At 41.3% G+C, this 18,484-nt stretch overlaps 2 protein-coding genes, 2 non-coding genes and 1 pseudogene across 4 annotated transcripts; 2 read left to right on the top strand and 3 right to left on the bottom strand.

Annotated features, from left to right (window-relative positions):
* The first annotated feature begins 266 nt into the window (after window positions 1-266).
* Window positions 267-4,123, top strand: LOC127755371 (serine carboxypeptidase-like 42). Its single transcript, XM_052281026.1, has 10 exons — window positions 267-684; window positions 1,922-2,029; window positions 2,122-2,214; window positions 2,303-2,395; window positions 2,479-2,564; window positions 2,650-2,928; window positions 3,011-3,144; window positions 3,397-3,489; window positions 3,575-3,692; window positions 3,799-4,123. Exons 1-10 carry the CDS (start codon window positions 447-449, stop codon window positions 3,961-3,963), a joined length of 1,407 nt encoding a protein of 468 aa, XP_052136986.1. The 5' UTR covers window positions 267-446; the 3' UTR covers window positions 3,964-4,123.
* A 566-nt stretch (window positions 4,124-4,689) lies between these two features.
* LOC127755370 (pentatricopeptide repeat-containing protein At1g11290, chloroplastic-like) lies at window positions 4,690-7,698 on the bottom strand. Its single transcript, XM_052281025.1, has 2 exons — window positions 5,464-7,698; window positions 4,690-4,829 (listed from the first exon to the last, which is right to left on the bottom strand). Exon 1 carries the CDS (start codon window positions 7,695-7,697, stop codon window positions 6,285-6,287), a length of 1,413 nt encoding a protein of 470 aa, XP_052136985.1. The 5' UTR covers window position 7,698; the 3' UTR covers window positions 4,690-4,829; window positions 5,464-6,284.
* A 268-nt stretch (window positions 7,699-7,966) lies between these two features.
* On the top strand, window positions 7,967-8,076 carry LOC127756110 (small nucleolar RNA Z279/snoR105/snoR108). Its single transcript, XR_008013150.1, has one exon. It is a non-coding gene; the product is annotated as a small nucleolar RNA Z279/snoR105/snoR108 (small nucleolar RNA).
* Window positions 8,077-11,239: 3,163 nt separating this feature from the next.
* LOC127754707 (receptor-like protein EIX2) lies at window positions 11,240-13,825 on the bottom strand (annotated as a pseudogene).
* A 3,582-nt stretch (window positions 13,826-17,407) lies between these two features.
* TRNAK-UUU (transfer RNA lysine (anticodon UUU)) lies at window positions 17,408-17,479 on the bottom strand. Its single transcript has one exon. It is a non-coding gene; the product is annotated as a tRNA-Lys (tRNA).
* Window positions 17,480-18,484: the final 1,005 nt, after the last annotated feature.

Here is an 18,484-nt window from a genome sequence, read left to right as displayed (position 1 = left end):
CTGGCATAAGAAAAATAATGGAAAAAAAATTGTCCAGGTACATTAGTTATCTCCTCATCCATTTTCATCCTCGTCTACATTCACTGTACCACACCACAAAATATTTTCAATTCAAAATTATTTCCTCACACCAAATTAAATACTCTATCTGTTAGTGAGATCCCAAAAAAAACATTAAACGAACAGAAAATCCAAACCTAAACTCGCAACAACTTATGAGCTAATAATCCGGATTAAAAAAAACAATATTTTCAAGTATTATTTTTCCCACATCCCAATCCAAAAAGGCTAGACGCCCCCAGTATAAAGTCCCCAAGAGTCAAGCACTGTTCTTCATCTCTTCCCAAGCTTCAACTTCAAGAACCCACCCACTTCTCCTCCTCTCCAACTCCATCCGCTGCGGGAAGCGCGCAATTCAGTTGCTGCGAGCTCGCTCGCCGGCGACAATGGCGGCGACGGTGGCGGTGGTGGCGGTGGTAGGTTGCGTTCTTCTTGGTGGTGGTGTGTGGGGGTTCCCGGAGGAGGATTTGGTGGCGCGGCTGCCGGGGCAGCCCGTCGTCGGGTTCAGGCAGTTCGCCGGACACGTCGACGTCGACGAGAAGGCCGGGAGGAGCCTCTTCTACTACTTCGCCGAGGCGGCGGAGGGCGCCGCCGCCAAGCCGCTCACGCTCTGGCTCAACGGAGGTCAGCCTGCTTCTCTCTCTCTCTCTGACTCTCTCTATGCTGAGTTCTTGGATCATACTGTGTGATGTGATGTGTTGTGTTTCTTGGATTTGATCTTGAAGCATTGCGTGTGTTTCTCATCCTTTTAAGTTGAGAATGAGATGTGATTTTCGAAGAGAGGTTTGGATTTGTTTTGTTTTGTTTTAATCTTGGAGATTGGTGTGGATTTCTTCCTTGATTTTTTGTCTCTTGCTGCATGTTAGTGTCTCACTCGGTTCTCTGAACTTTCCCTGATTGTTTTCTTCTGAATTTTTCTTATGGAGGTAATGCTGGTTCTCTACTGTGGAGATGGTAGAGTCTCACTGTTGTTTGATAGAGATTGCTCCCTTTATGTGCATGGCTTTCGGTTGATTCCTTCTAGTATGGTTTTCTTTTTGTATCCGTTTGGATCTCCACTGTTTGTGCAACTATTTCTGAATTCTTTCCATGAACAGATGGAATTGGAGTTGTCATTGTCAATGGTACTGTGTACTACTGTTCCATTAATATTTTAATGGAGACAGCTTTTTTTTTTTTGCCATTTTATGAGTTGTGAAGCCAGGAAATGAGCTTCCATTTACCATCTTCTCTGATCTCTTCTCAGATGCAAAAATGTATTTTTTTTTCTATTTTCATTTTGTTCATATATATTCTCCATGTTTGTTCATCAGGGGACTATGATGGCAGGAGGTGTTTCCTGAACTGGAAACATAAAAAGAACTACATCTGCTCTACACCTTCCAAGAAAAAAGAAATCAAAAATAATTTTAACTTGCATGTTGATATCCTTTTCACTAGTACTCCTACTACTTTGCAACTTGCAAAGGAGGAACAGGGTATCTTTGAGGTCACCATGTGTCCTTGGACCCTTGCCTCATTGGTGTCTGTCTGATGTGGTCCTAGAGCATTTAAAAAGAAGTGATGCATCATTTGATTTCCATGTAGCAAAAGACTACCTAAAGAAATGATTTCCATGTAGCAAAAGACTACCTAAAGTTTTAGGTAGCATTTTTAGACCAGTTTTAGGTATCATTTGGTTTCATCTCCATCAATCCATGCACAAAATAAAGTTAGGGGTGAATTTTCTCCATGGAACAATACATTGTCACATAATGAACTGTGAACAACGTTAATGCTACAGAATCAAATGTGACTTGCTGATTGCCAATGTTTGCTGTAAGATTAACTGATTTATAACCGCTGGCCGTCTTATTATCAGGTCCTGGATGTTCTTCGGTTGGAGGTGGCGCGTTCACAGAGCTCGGCCCATTTTATCCGAGAGGAGATGGCAGAGGCCTGAGATTGAACAAGAAGTCTTGGAACAAAGGTTAAACTTATCTCCACCCAGCACATGTTTTCAGAGTGCATAAAAAATGTAGCTTTAGCTCTAACTGTGTTACTTTACCTCAAATTTTGCAGTATCCAATCTTCTATTTGTTGAATCACCGGCTGGAGTTGGATGGTCCTACTCCAACACTTCATCAGATTACAATACTGGCGATGCACGGACCGGTAAGTTCTAATGATGTTTCTTCAGATGAAAAGGACCAGTTAAACTTGAATATGTTGGCCTGACTTGTATGCCTGCTCAACTATGCAGCTAATGACATGTACAAATTTCTGTTGGGATGGTACAAGAAGTTCCCTGAATACAGGTCAAGAGCGCTACTTCTTAGTGGAGAGAGCTATGCAGGTCAGAGAGTATTCCTGAGTCTTATTTCACATTTAAATGTTTAAATTCTGTCGTGCACTTTGAATGATTGGCGAATAATACAGGGCATTATATACCACAACTCACCGATGTACTTCTCACGCATAATGAGAAATCAAATGGGTTCAAATTCAACATCAAGGGAGTAGCTGTAAGAATTTGATCGCACATTGGTCAATATTTGTTAACTTTGTTCTTCTAAATGTTTTCTGTAACTCTGATATTACCTTGAATAGATCGGGAATCCGCTTCTCAAGCTTGACAGAGATGTCCCCGCAACATATGAGTATTTCTGGTCCCATGGCATGATCTCTGACGAAATATTTCTATCAATCAGCCACAGTTGTGATTTTGAGGACTATACCTTTAGCAACCCCCACAATGAGAGCAAGTCATGCAATGATGCCATTGCAGAGGCAAACAGTATAGTTGGGGATTATGTGAACAATTACGATGTTATTCTTGATGTGTGCTACCCATCAATTGTGATGCAGGAGCTACGGCTGCGGAAATATGTATGCTTACTCTTGTTGATACAATCTTCTACTTGAGAACATATGGTCCCTTGTGGTATGACTGAATTGTTGTTCTATGCAGGTGACTAAAATGAGTGTAGGTGTGGATGTTTGTATGACTTACGAAAGGTATTTCTATTTCAACCTTCCAGAAGTGCAGCAAGCTCTTCATGCTAACAGAACACATTTGCCCTATGGCTGGAGCATGTGCAGCGAGTAAGTATTTATCTGTCAACTTCTGTCTATTATCTGTTTCTTCTAAGTACTTCGGATGCTGTAAGTACGGACTCGATGAGTATAACTGTAGGCCCTTCTAGTAAAATTTCAAATAGATATTTTTCTAATGAAACTACCGATGATTTGAAATTTTTTTAGAAAATATTTATCATGTATAGAATGCCAAATAGTATTTAGTGAACAGGCCTTAGTTTCCAAGTCTAACTCATATTGAACATTTACATGTGCCAGTGTGCTGAACTACAGCAATAAGGATGGCAACATCAACATCTTGCCATTACTTCAGAGAATTGTAGAGCACAAAATACCAGTTTGGGTGTTCAGGTAATGTGTATTTCCACTTATATTCCAGATAATTTGTTTCTGTTTAATGTGAAGAATGTTATGACAATATCAATTGACACTACAGTGGAGATCAAGACTCTGTGGTGCCCCTATTGGGCTCCCGAACTCTTGTACGAGAGCTAGCTCATGACATGGGCTTGCATGTCACAGTCCCATACAGCAGCTGGTTCCGCAGAGGGCAGGTATACTTTCGCCCTTTTAAACAAATTAGCTGATACACTATGAAAACATAATGCAAATTTGTGAAAGTTACTAATAGTTGAAATATGTGACCCTTTGGCATTCAAGGTTGGAGGCTGGGTAACAGAGTATGGTAATATTCTGACCTTTGCAACGGTGCGAGGAGCATCTCACATGGTGCCATTTGCGCAGCCAGACCGAGCTCTCGGACTTTTTCAATCATTCGCACTTGGACGGAGACTCCCGAATACAACCCACCCGCCTATTAACTAAGTGTACCTACAAAAGGAGCTGAAGATACAAACAAATAGTCTAGGATTTTCAGTTTTGCTACAGAAGATTAGTTCATAAGGGTGTATTAGATGGTCAAATACGAATATTTTATCTATTAGAGAGAACAGGGAAATAATACTAGATTAAATTCTTTATTGTTCTCTATCTGGATTATCAGATTGCATTCCTGGAAGTCTGGAACATTGAGCAATCTGTATAACTATGTCATTTTAGGGGTTTTGGGGGCACACTGCATTTTGCAACTGTACCTATCTATGTCTGAGGAACTTCATTAGTGCAAACTGATGGAAAAGGTTGGCTCATTGAAGAAGTTGCTGCCTAAATTTTAGAATGAATGTTAATTGAGTCTATCTAATTGGAGTATTGTGATTTACATATGCTCGGGATCTTACTGAAAAAATGGAACAACTGTAACACCTTGATCCATAAGTTTTTTTTTTTTTTTTTGTTGAGATAGGGTGACAAACTTTATCTTCTAATGTCACATTATCCAAGCTGTGAACTAAACTACCGGCAATGCTAGTCGGCAGGGACAGGATCATACCTTTAACCAGTCCTTTTTGAAGAAATTTATGCTTGATCAGTGTGCAACACCACAAGGTCAAGGGAGTATAAACTGCATCAAGGGTAAAAATATTCAGGCTTATCTGCATTGGAAGATACAAAGAATGAAATGTAATGGTAGGTTAAGACCTGGAGAGAACACGCAGCATAGAAGCTACCCCAGTTGGAAGCTGGATGTCGTCTCTTTGCTCCCCAAAGGCCAAAAGCTGACAACAGCAATTGAAAAATACAATATTTTTGGTTGTCTTGGGCAGTACCAAATTGTTGTCACCAAGTGAGTTCTGGATGGGAGCTATGTTTAGTATCGAGGTGGCCATGTTTAGCAACTTGCATTTGATAAAACTTGACAACTTTTTCATCAGCAATTTTATACTATATGGTTACTATAGGGTAGATAAACAATTTAACTTCTCCATTGTCATTATGTGCTCTCCAATCTTGCTTGGGACGAAATCAATGAGTAGTTTCACCCTCATTTGCACTGTCTCATATATAGTGTAGTAAGAACAAAAATCCCCAGTACAAAAATGTATTTGTAACCTCCCTGGCTTGGTTGAAAAGATGATGAATTGTTCCCAACTTGCACAAAGATTTCAGTGCTGCGATATCTATTGCTATGTATGACATACAAATAAGGACCACATTCAAAGTTGCTGCACTATCTATTGCGATGTGTGGCATACAAATAAGGACCACATTTCAGTGCTGTAATGAAGCTTAGAAAAGATACAAGAATACCCTATTTTACATATACCTGTTTTGACATATACCTGTTTTGATAGTATTGCTAGGTAACAGGATGGAATACAGACGAATACAGGGATAGCTACGTGGAGAAAACGAGTCAGTTGTTCAACCATCTCGTGACAAAGACAAATTCTCATAAATGGAGCTTCCAAATGACGGTTTCCTTACCTTAAAAGAGTGGGTCTGTGGATCCAAGCAAAATGACCTCAAAAGACAAACAGATTTGCATGCTGGCAACCACAGCACCAGACGCAACAACCCATTGGTGATCTTGGAGAGTGACAGGATACACAGCTTCTTTTTGTAACTGTACTGAAATTCGTATGGAGAAAAAGGTGATGCTGTACTTTAAGCTAAGGAAACCATAAATATCATTGGATACTTGGTTAGTGCTTGATGATCCTTTAAGCCCAGAATGGCCATTGCCATGATTGACTAGTTTGAATGAATACTCCTCATCCCTTCCAGTTGGATGAAGGGAACTCTTAAGAATTACCCTTGCAGGAGATTTTCACAATTTCTCCTGCATCCAATATTGTCGCATATTTTCAGAAGCACTATATTTGAGCCATATGCCGATAAACCAGACTGACAACATTACACATGTATTACTGTCATTGCAGTCACCTCAGACTAGATACCAGTCGTTTCGACCAGAAGAGCCACCCTATTGCTCTCATCCTGGCACCATACCATGATGCAGGATGTTGCTCCAGATACTGGTCCTGAAAAGTTTCAGCTTCCAAGGCATCTAGATTGACCAATTTCTTAGGATTATTTGTTGGTCTTTATTCAAATTTGTTCATGAGTGGCATGGCAGCCATCAAGGAAGATCCATGCTTTTCCTTGAACAAAATTGATTGCAGCAATACATGACTTTCACCATCAGAACTTCAGTGCAGAGTTAACTCAAAGTACAAGTCAGCAAGCTCATCTTCAGAATCTGAATTTGCCATATCGTCTAGTAACTGATCTAATACCCAAAGCATTCATCCCCTCAAATAACGTGGGATGCTCCCCTGGTAGAAAGCATGAGCTCTTCCCTTCACATCTATCCGACTGCACCCAGGCGTCTTCACCATGCCGAGTTCTCTCATCCTTGATCTCAACCCTGCAACACCATCAGATTGACCAACTGCATCATAAATTCCACAGAGGGTAACATAATTGCTAGCACTGCCTTCTTCTAACTCAAATAGCCTAAATGCTGCAATCTCTCCAACATCGACGTTATTATGCATAGCACATGCAGAGAGCAAAGCTCCCCACACGCTAGCAGAAGGTTCCATGGGCATCTTCCTTATAATCCCAACAGCTTCTTCAATGGCTCCAGCACGCCCCAAGAGGTCAACCATACATGCATAGTGCTCAGCTGCAGGGTGGACACCATGAACCTTAGTCATCGACTCGAAGATCTTCCGACCCTCGGTTACAAGTCCAGAGTGGCTGCAACTTGACAGAACTGATGTGAATGTGATCCAATTTGGTTTCACTCCCTGAGACAACATTTCCATGTAAACCTTCAATGCCTGTTCCCCCTTGCCATGAATGCTGTAGCTATGAATCATTGTAGACCAGCTCACCACATCCCTCTGCTGCATGCCAGAAAACACTGCTTGTGATACATTGACCCGGCCGCACTTTGCATACATGTTGATCAAAGCGTTCCCCACTGCGATATCCGAATCAAATGCAAGGCACCTCACCATCCTACCATGGATTTCCCTACCCTTCATCAGCTCCCCTTCCTTCGCGCAGATATTCAACACGCTGGGCACAGCCTGCAGACCATTCACCATGTTCACCGCCTCAACCTGCGCTCTGCTGAAAATCTCAAAGGTTTCTACTGCCCTCCCAGCCCTCGCATACCCTGCAACCATGCAGTTCCAGACGACAGCGTCCCTCTCCGTCATCTCATCGAACACCCTCACCGCATCATCCAGGAAACCAGCCTTGGCATACATATCCAGAAGCGCAGCGGCCACAACAACGTTCCCCATCAAGCCGAGCCGGACGGCGAAGCCGTGGATCACCCCGCCAAGCACCGCGTCGGGGAGCTCAGCGCAGGCACGTACCACGGCGGGGACAGAGTAACCGTCAGGGCGGAGCCCCGACGCGAGGAGGCGGGAGAACACCTCCATCGCGTCGCGGGGAGGCGACGCCGCGAGGAGCACGTTGTACGCGTGCATGGACGGCGCCCGCATTCCGTCGAACACCCTGCGTGCGCGCCGACGCTCGCCGCACCTGCAGTACATCAGCACGAGGTCGGTCTCCAGGGTGGCGTCGGGGAGCCACCCTCCCACCACCGCCCTCGCGTGAGCATGCTCGCCTGGCCGGACCGCCCCGGCCGCCGCGCATCGCCGGAGGAGCCCGGAGAGGCGGCCGGCCACGGGCGCCGCCATTCCCAACCAAGCAGTTCGCTCAACTGCGTCATCGTGTCACATGTTTTACCATCCGTAAAGCCCAACTCGGCCCGGCCCAACTAAACCTTTGGGCTGAGAGCTAGGCCCAAATAAGCGTCTTACTAACTATCAGCGCTAGTGCGTGCTAGTCTGCTGCGTGAGGGGGGTTTAGTCCCACCTCGGCGGCGCAGGCGGATGGGGAGAGGGAGAGAGGCTATAAAAGGGCGGGTGGGTGCGACGAGGAGGGCATGATCCTTCAGGCAGTTAAAGGGAGATGATGAGTGGTAACATCTCGCTAATTAATGTCGCGAGAGGGGTGTCTGCCCCAACCAAGCCTGTTACGACAACAGGGCACTCCAATATTTTACCATCTGATCCCGAATCTAAGTTTTTAAATTGAATTTCGTTTTTGTCTAAAGGATTTTAGAATTTTGTTTTGTCTTTTGGACATGTTTTTGTTGTCTTTTGAATTTCATTTCATTTGATGTTTTATTTTTATTTCTTTGTATCTAATTGAGGGCTCAGGTTTGATTTTTTTGAAAAAAAATGATGATCCTCATGAAAATCCTCAAATGAGAAATTTTACCCAAAGATGAGACGTTTGGGAGCATAAGCATATTTTAACACAATATACCACCTGAACAACTTGAAAATGAGGAATTTTACCCAAAGATGAGAAATTTTGCACTGGCCGTACCTGTTGCTGCTGATCGACCTCATCAGGCTGCCATTTTATCAAGCTCGTCATCAATAAGCTGAAGCTGCAACCCTGTGCATATGGACTATTGGTGGATAAGGCCCTCATCAACAAGCTGCTGAATGTTCCTGAAGCTGTGGTACTCTCTGCTCTCTACTACTTTGTGGTACTCTCTGCTCTCTACTACTATTGCTGCTCTCTGTTGCTGTGTGCTAGTGCCAAGTTCAGAACTTCAGATAACATCGTACAACCATCTACTTCCTGTACTTGTGCTGATCTTGATGTACTTCTTGCGCTGATCTTGATGAGAACAACCGATCCTTTCATGGGAGGTGGGGCTTTGCTTTGTACAGACATTAAGCTAAATGGTCAAAATTATCAAGAATGGGAACTATCAGCACTTATGCTTTTGCGGTCAATTGGTCAAGCATCACACCTCACAGATGATCCTCCTGATGAGAAAACAGATGCAGCAAAGGTAAAGGCTTGGAAAATTGCTGATGATCGTGTGATGGGATTCATATTTATGAGCGTTGATGTGACTATTCGGATAGGTTTTAAGGCTCACACAAGTGCTAAGGAGATGTGGAACTATCTCAAACAGAGGTACACTCAAGAAAGTGGAGCCTTACGCTTCTCCTTGTTGCAAAATCTGAACAACTTACAGCAGCAACAAAATCAGTCCATTGAGGAGTTTTACAATGTTTTTACTCGGTTAACCGGACAATTTGAGGTACAGATTCCAAAAGTTGTTTAAGGATGTGCACAATGCAAGGCGAGAGAGAAGCATTTTACAATGTTTTTACTCGGTTAACCGGACAATTTGAGGTACAGATTCCAAAAGTTGTTTAAGGATGTGCACAATGCAAGGCGAGAGAGAAGTATGATCAGGAAAATTTAGTACTCTCTCCATCCCAAAATATAAGTATTTTTGGAATAGTGCAAGTCAAACTTTTTAAATTTTAACTATTAATAGCCAAAAAAAGATCAATCATATAAATTTGATGCCACTAGATTTATCATTAAACAAATTATCATACTGGAGCAATATGCAACCCTTTTTATTTAAAACATATTACTTTTATAAATATTGTTGGTCAAAGTTGCATCTCAAAGACTATATCAAAGTCCAAAAATGCTTATATTTTGGGACGAAGGGAGTATATCAGTTTGCCATGCGACTTCTCCCTAAATTTGAACCTAAACGGATTCAATTGCTTGCGCGTAGTACACTTCCAACTATGACAGAGGCTCTTGCAGATCTGATTGCTGAGGAGACGCATCTTAGCACCCTAGAAATTACTTCCACTCATTCGGTTGCTCATAATGTCCTGGCAGCAACTCATCGTGTTGGAGTTCCTATGGGGAGTGTCCCTAGATTCGGTTACAATTATTTGCTCTCATTGCGAGAAGGTCGGTCATACTTTCCATGATTGCTTTCATCTTCACCCAAAGAAGTTGGTTGATTATCAAGTGAGGCGCGCAATCACTTCACGTCCTCGTGTGGCTGCTAGTGTTCCTAGTTTCTCTGACTCCATAGCTGCTAGATCTTCTAGTATGAGTGTAGTTGGTACTATCTCCAGTGCAGCCTTATGTGCTCCTCAGCTCGCAATAGTAGGACCATCTTATTTGAGCAGTGACTGGTCATGGCCTTCACCGTATTGTTTCAGATCCGCCTTCCATCTTCAAGTAATTTGACGGTCACTATTTCCCCTTTTGTTGCCATCTGCTATTTGTCTATTGCAATGTCTTTTGCTATCATAGTATCATCTACAATCAATTTCCTATGTTCTTTATCGAGTCCACTAAAGTCCATCACATCCTTTCAATTCGTCGAAGTAATGTCAGTATACTAGTATCTCACTAGCTCCATATCAGAGTAGGCCATTGTCACCAATCAAGGGCCGAAGAACAATTTGTAAAGGCCCTTCAACATCATCACCAACATCTCCGAATCGGTGAAGAGCCGCAGAACGGGTTGTGAAGGCTTCAAGATTCCGAGGGCCGAAGAACAGTTTGTGAAGGCTCCGAGGTCCACTTCATTGAGGAAGGGATGTTATATTTTCTTCTTCGTCATCATCCAAGATTTGCACGCTTTGACATCTTCAAGCATTGACTTTGGTTTTAGTGTAGGTTAAGCTATACCTTTCAAATGCAATGTTATTGCATACACATTGCATTTGAGCGGGGATGTTAAAGGGTATATGTGTCTTTTCATATCTCTTGTAAACATTATATGTGGTTCTTACCCTAAGTCAATTGTACACAGTAAAATCCCCAAATTCCACAATTATCAACTCTCACTCCCGAAGTTTGTGATATATGGAATTGCTGGTGGGAATAGTGCATGCATCAAAACCATACAATTTTGCTATATATTTGTCGATAAATTTTCTCCTAAAAATTTGATAGATGTAATTACAATACAATTGAAGTGTTAGTACACTATAACTTGTATGTAACTACAATATCACTTGTATGTAACTTTCACATAATTTTGAACCGTTAGATTTGTTTCAAGATTTGTACAAAGTGAGGAAGGGAAAAATTCACACCGCACACACATGTGAGAGGATTTGTCACTGAAATAGCATGTTACAGTGTAATTACATCACAGTTGTACTATAATTACATCTGTCGACAAATGTATTAGTGATCCCAAACCATATAGTATTACACAAGATCCAATCCCTATAAATTATTACAAAATTTTAATGTGTTCATATAAATACAAAGAATAGCATTCATTGCATGATATTATCTTTGTTTATTCGTTCCACCCAACCCAATTTTAGTGTGTTCCCTGGTAGCAAAATCACTGTTTGTTGCTTCGTAGTAGTACCTATTAATCTGTAGTAGCCTCTCTACCAATACTGGCCCAGGTTATGGCGACAAACACATATACTTTGTCGTGTATCCTATCAAAGAGGCGAAACAAGGCAATTCTCCAAGTTTTCTTGAACAATACAACATAGAAAACAACCCAGAGACCAACTGTAAACCCGGACCCAAGTCCAAAGTAGAACATTAGCTCATCAGAAACATTTTTGCTCATGATTTGGCTGCTATTCTTTGGTAGTTCACTGCCCAAGCAATTCCTTTGGAGGGGAGGACCATAGAGACCGTTGTTTCCATCATATATGTGAGGGTTCTCGGCATAGAGGGTATCGAGTTGGCTTCCTTGTGGAATTCTTCCTGTAAGATTATTGTATGACAAGTCCAAGTAGCTTAGATATGTCAGATTGGCCAAACTTGGAGGAATTTCACCAGAAAATTTGTTCCGCGAGAGGTCAAGTGATTCCAATGAATTCATCGCCCCAATCTTCTCTACAATTTATCCGCTCAATTGATTCCATGATAAATTTAAACTGAGCAATCTTTTAAGAGAAGTGATCTCATCCGGTATTCCACCAGTTAAACTATTGAGTGACAAGTCGATGCCCACCACATCGAGAATGCTATCACCATATTGTTGTTCTTGGTGCTTCATCACAACAGAGAAAATTCTTCCAAGAGACCCATCCACAACGTCAAAATATGCATGAAACCAATCGATCTCTATTATTGTCGAATGTTTTCCTATCATCATTGTTAACTTTGACAAACATCGTGGTATTGCACCAGATATATTGTTTGCTGCTAAACTGAAGTAGTGGAGATTTTTAAGATTTGTGATTTTGATTGGAATATGACCGTAAAACATGTTGTGGCTAAGGTGTAGAAAATGCAAGTTCACCATATGTCCAATCCATAGTGGCAATGTTCCACTGAATTTGTTCCATGATAGATCCACATAGCTTAACAAATTTGAGTTGCGGAGAAATGATGGGAGTTTAGCAGAGAAGCTATTGTGACTTAAGAGGAGGAAAATCAACCTTTGCATCTGAAAACACTTGGGAAAGGCTCCCTCAAGAAAATTGTTGGACAAATCCACGATAATCATGGACTGTGATTCACAAACTGATTCTGGAATTCGACCGATAAGATAATTAGAGGACAGAATTAGTGCTAGAAGGTTTGGAGACCCAATATCTATGGGCAAAGGCCCTGACAACAAGTTTATGGAGATATCCATGACTTCAATTTTTCTATCTAATTTCGGTATTTGACCCGTTAGTTGGTTGGAACGGAGGATGAGCTCACTTAAGCTAGAGTTCTCTATTATGGGTATAGGTCCAGTCAGATTATTCCTAGAAAGGTCAAGGTGACATAAGCTAGGGATGGTATATGCAATATCTGATGGTATAATCCCAGCAAGATGGTTGTCAGAAAGATCAAGATAAGACAAACTTGTAAAATTCCCTTCTTGTGCTGGTTTATCTCTAGTAATACCATGTGGCAACCTGTCTACCAAATCCTCTATGTTCCCATGAGATAGACTACCACCTAGACCCAAGCTTTTCATAGAACAGAGACTTCTCATGTCCACTAGCAACGTTGCTGCATTACCGTTATCACTAAACCGAAGCCACTGGAGTGCCGTGAAACTTCCTAGCGCGGTAGGAAACGGACCATGAAGAAATGTTTCAGAGAGCTCGAGGGCGTCAGGTTCCAAAACCAACATGATTGGATTGGATGGCCCAATCTGTTCGACGAGAGATCGAGCTGCACGAGTTTGGTGAGGTTTAGTTGCGCGAGTGCTTGGGGTGTACTAGGAAGTGTGCATTTCACAAGGTTGAGAACCTCCAAAGATGGAATTGTGTTCAGCACATGGGGCCAGCCAGGTGCTACCATGCTGAGATTCACCAAGCTCATGTCAAGATACTCCAAGGATCGCAGATGAGTAATCCAAGAGATATCTGCCGAGTACATATGTTGCATGTTACCAAGGTCCAGATGTTTCAACCTTGTCAGGTTACCGAGCTCAGGTGGAACCCTACCTGACAAGGTTGAGAAAGAGAGATCAAGGTACTCCAATTTGGAAAGGTTGCCGAGGAGGTACATTACCAGAGAAAAGACACCCAGAAAGATCGAGATATCTCAGCTTCGTCATAGAACCCAAGAACTTTGGGCTACTGCTGTTGATGCTCGGAAGGACGAGAGCACTGAGGTCGAGATACTCAAGATGCTCGAGAGAAGACAAGGAAGGACTCATCCGGCCTTGCAAAACTTGGCCACCCAAAGAAGCCTCAGAGAGTTCAAGCCGGATGACATTGCCGGCCATTCGGATTCGGTTGCTGCTGCAGGTGACGCCAATCCACCAGCAGCAATCTTTCTCCCATTGCCACGAGGCGAGGGCGTTGTCGGCGTCGTTGATGCCACGCATGAAATCCAGCAGCGCGTCCCTCTCCTTGCACACGCAGCCATCGCCGGCATCCGGTGCTCGGGTCACCGGATGCCGTGCGTGGGCGATGGGAGAGAAGCAGAAGTAGATGGTGATGAGCCGGGAGAAGAAGAAGAAGAAGAAGAAGCAGGCAGCTGAGCTAACCATGGTGGTGAACGTACTGGTAAATTGTTCATGGGTTGTGTAATGCCTTTATATAGGCCAGAGCCAGCGTGTGCGCAAGGTTTGGGTCATTTGGTGCTCCATTTATCTTCCGCATGAGTGGTGCAAATTAAAGGCAAATTCTCATACACGGTGCTCCAAAACTAATGACGGTTTCGTTTCCTTCGACACTAAACAAACAGATTTGCTTGATAGCAATCACAGCAACAAATTAACCCATTTGTGACCTTGGAGAGTGACACTCACTATGCACAGCTTCCTTTGGTTGCTGTGTTGAACTCGTTATGGAGAGACAAACCAGCAAAGGTATGCTGTACTCCAAGAAGGGAACCATGCATAAATATTAGGAGTATATGTCCAATTTTTTTTTAAATGTTTCGTGGCATTTGCTAATTGGTGTATATGGAGTGTGCACGGAAAATTTATATGCATAGGATATGTTCCCGTCATAACCATGATCGACTAGTTTGAATGAATTCACCCCATCCCTTCCAGTTGGCTGAAAGGAACTCTTAAAAAGTTATCCTTGGAGAAGATTTTCACAATTTCCCTTATGCAATGTTCAGAAGCACTAACAATTATTAGAAGGTAAAGCTCAATATGTAAGCATACCATATCATCACCCACTAGCAATTACTATTCTAGCCCATTTTAAATCCCATGTAAGCATACCACATCTTCACTCACTAGCAATTACTATTCTAGCCTATTTTAAATTCCATACAAACATGGCACATCATCTACAATATTATATTATAGAGATCAACAAGTATGTGTCAAATCATCTTCCTCATATTATTTTCTCAACATTTCAACTTTTATCATTTCAACAATATTTAATATATACTCATTCATGAATTCCGCAGCAAAACGCGGGGTATCACCTAGTTAATCCTATGAGTGTTACCGCTATGGCAATCAGAATAGATACCAACCGTTTCAGCTAAAAGAGCTACCCGCTTGCAGGGTTTTCAATTTCGATTTTGGCTAAAATTTCAGCCCTTTCAGTAGAATCGAAATTTCCGAAATTTTGGTAATTTTTAGAGCGAAATTTTCTGAAATTTTGACACAATTTAACTGAATTTGACTAAATTCACAAAAAATTGAGAAAACCCGAAAATTTGATATTGTTATGGCGGGGGAGGTTTGAAATTACCGAAATTTCAATCCCTGCCCTCTTGCTCTCCTTGCCCCACAGCATGATGCATATATGATGCATGGGAAGAGAATCCTCTGACATACTATGCCCAAGTGATCACTATCATGTGGGACCCATCAACATCGGGCTCACATATCAGTAACCATGCTCCTTTGAGTGTTTGACTTTATATTAGAGGATCGTGTTACATGATGCAGGATGTTGCTCTAGATATTGGTCCTGGAATGTTTCAGCTTTCAAGGTCTCTAGATCGACCAGCTTCTATAATCTTCATTTTAATTTGTTCATGAGGAGCATGCCAGCAATCAAGAATGATCTATGCTTTTCCTAGAACCAGATTCATGGTAACAATACACGACTTTAGCATCAGAACATCAGTGCAGAGTTAGCTCACAGTACACAGGTCGCCATGCTCATCTTCAGAATCTTTCGAATTGAAGATTGTGATTACATTGATGACATGTAGTCATTTTCTTTTATCTTGCTCATTTGCTCATTGCGCCACGCGATCCATTTAATTAATATGTGACCAGGTGTCACACAAATCTTCAAGGATCTAAAACGAATTGATTCATCATCTGAAACAAAATCCTCTAGTGAGATGTTGTGAACTTTAAACACAAAAGACTTGGCAGAAGAGCAGTTTTAACAAAAGAACACGATATTAAACAACTTGGCACTTTGGCAGAAGAGCAATATAACAAAAGAATACGGCAGGGCACAGGCGTACAGCCAAGTAGGAAATACTCCCTCTGGTTTTTAGATATTCCTATATGACACAATTGACCATTTTCTCATTTTTATTGACCGGCATCATTTATTCAATTACTCCCTCCGGGTCAAAAATAATTGTCATTTTGAACATGGTCTAAAATAACTTCGACCACTATTTTTTTTACAATATATAGAAATATCAACATATGCATGATTTTATTGGAGTACTTTTTAAGATTAATGTATATGCTCTCCATGTTTGCTAGACAAATATTTTAGAAATATTTATAGTTAAAGTTTTAAATTTTGATATCAGTCTTGTTCAAAATGATAATTATTTTTAAACCGGATTAGGTGAAGTGAAAAGAGGTACCACTATATCTATCATCTAAAGTATGTTTAAGTGCGCCTTGTATTGTTTATCTATTTTCATAAATATTTCTAAAAAACATGAATACGCGAACGGATTTAAAAAGTCATCAATCTCGTATATGCTTAGCCTTATCTTTTCATTTATGTTTATGCTTATTGAAACTGCTTATCAGCAACCAACAAATAACTTATGAATGAAACTTTTATATACATATCCTTAATGATTTAAAAGCAAATAATATAAAATAAACTACAATAAAAAACTACAAATTAGGTTTTAAAATTCAAATTTTGGTTTATATGTATAAGCATAAGCCAAACAATGAGGTTCATCATCTATCTGCTCATGAAACGAGTGAATTAAATTTCATATGCTATGATGTAATTTAAAAAAAAACAATGAATATTATCAAAATATCCACTGTAAAATGTAAACTTTCATGTTATTAAACATCGGAAGTACTCAAAGTTAGTTTTTTTTCAGTGGGAGGTACATATTCATCGACAACGAGTCGCTTGTGGCGAATTCATTAATCTCAAGACATAGTCTTTGAAAGGTGCTCATATAGATAAAATGTGCGTGTGCGCATTCATAAAAGTGAGTGTGCGCGGGCGTCTGTGTTTTTACTGTGTTAATAAAAAGAACATTGTAAATACTCACTGTAACGTACCAATTGATGATAGATATACTAAAACATCGTAGAAGTTTGGCAACCCAAGTACCCAACTGTATATGCAGCCTAGAATTCTCGCTGATCCAGTAATTTAGGCCTTTCAGCTGATCTTCCCTTATCTTGACACCTGCAGGCCCGTGTGCTATGTCTAGCTGGCCCATGAAAGCACACAAATATTAAAGCGTATAGAACAGTAAGAATTTGACTGATATACCATTGGAAAAACATGTCGACAACAAAAACGATCTTTTGTTCTAAAAAAACAAAAACGATCTTTTGTTCTAAAAAAACAAAAACGATCTTTTGGATTAAAAACAAAATGCAGTTCATCGGTAGTAATACTGTACGTTTTCCTTTTTGTAATTTCTGCTAATGAGGTTTCGAATACATATTTTTTCTTTTATTTTCCTATTCTTTTTTTTAAGACTATTTTTCCGATGCTCATGCAGTCATGCTTTACTCATTGCGCTACACGATTCGTTCGTGCAAGGATCCATAATCCAACTGATCTGTGATCAGGCGAGGCGTCGCGCAAATCCTTGCGAGATTGGTTCGTCATGTGAAACATGATCATCATATTGGGAAGCTCTCGGAAATTTAAATTTTAAATTCGAATAAAAAAGATATTTAAGTTCGAAAAAACATAGTCGCCGACCGTGGGGATCGAACCCACGACCACGTGGTTAAAAGCCACGCGCTCTACCACTGAGCTAGGTCGGCTCACGCTGTTCCAATTTTGATAAACTCTTATAAATTCAAACAATTGTCCAGCCATTTCCGGTCAGGTTCTCACGATTGCATATCGATAGCCCATGCCCCCAATTTACGCGTTGATTTTCTCGCTTGTCCCTACCGTTTGACTTCCGGAAAGCAAAACTGAACTTCGTACGCAAACCAGCCGAGAGCAGTTTACAGTTGACTGAACAGAAGTAGTGAAGGACCAATTACTACGGCATTATTGTATATTCTGACCTACCGAGTACTCCTATCCCAGTTTGATTTGACATAAGGTTTTGAGGTCTTCCCAAAGCAATTGTCGTCTAACAAATGTCTATTTATTTATCTGTGTAAAGAGTAAATGAGCATTATTGAATGTCCAATAATTGGGACAATTTTGTTTCCGATACTTTGATGTCCAATATTGATTTTACCCCTATTTTTTAGGGTTTTTATTTTACCACTATTTTTTTTAACCAAAAGAGACGTTTACCCCTGGTTTGGTTTAGACTGAAGTGAGTGGGACGGGGTTTATGGTAGTAAAGAATCGGGTTTATGATAGTACAGAAATAGATAAATAAAGGAAATAAAGGTTTTTTGAATTTGTATACCTTTTCATTACGAGAAAAAGGATCTTAGAGTGTCTATCTAAGACTATCCAGGCGGCTGTAACAGCCCTCCCTCCAGAACCATGTAGCCAGCCCATTCGACGGACGGGCCCACTTACACATACCACTCCACTTACATTTTCGTCCTCGCTTCGTGTAAAATGGTTAACCCGAGAGTGGCATGGTTGGAGAGACAAGGCCTTATAAGTCGGTTCCACCCTTGCTAAACTAGCAATGTGGTACTAAACATGCGCACAAGCTCACAAGGGCCTCATCCTAATTGGGTCAGGATGTCACAGCCGCACAGGCGGCGGCGAGCGGGCGGTGGCCAGGCGCAGCTCCTCCCACCGGTGAGCAAGGAGCGCTCTACGCAGGCTAGGCAGTGGGGAGAGGGTAGGCC

The sequence above is a fragment of the Oryza glaberrima genome, chromosome 11 (assembly GCF_000147395.1).
Source record: "Oryza glaberrima chromosome 11, OglaRS2, whole genome shotgun sequence".
Lineage (NCBI taxonomy): Eukaryota > Viridiplantae > Streptophyta > Magnoliopsida > Poales > Poaceae > Oryza > Oryza glaberrima.
The sequence above is the reverse complement of the archived record's forward strand: the minus strand, read 5'-3'. Positions and strand labels throughout refer to the sequence as shown.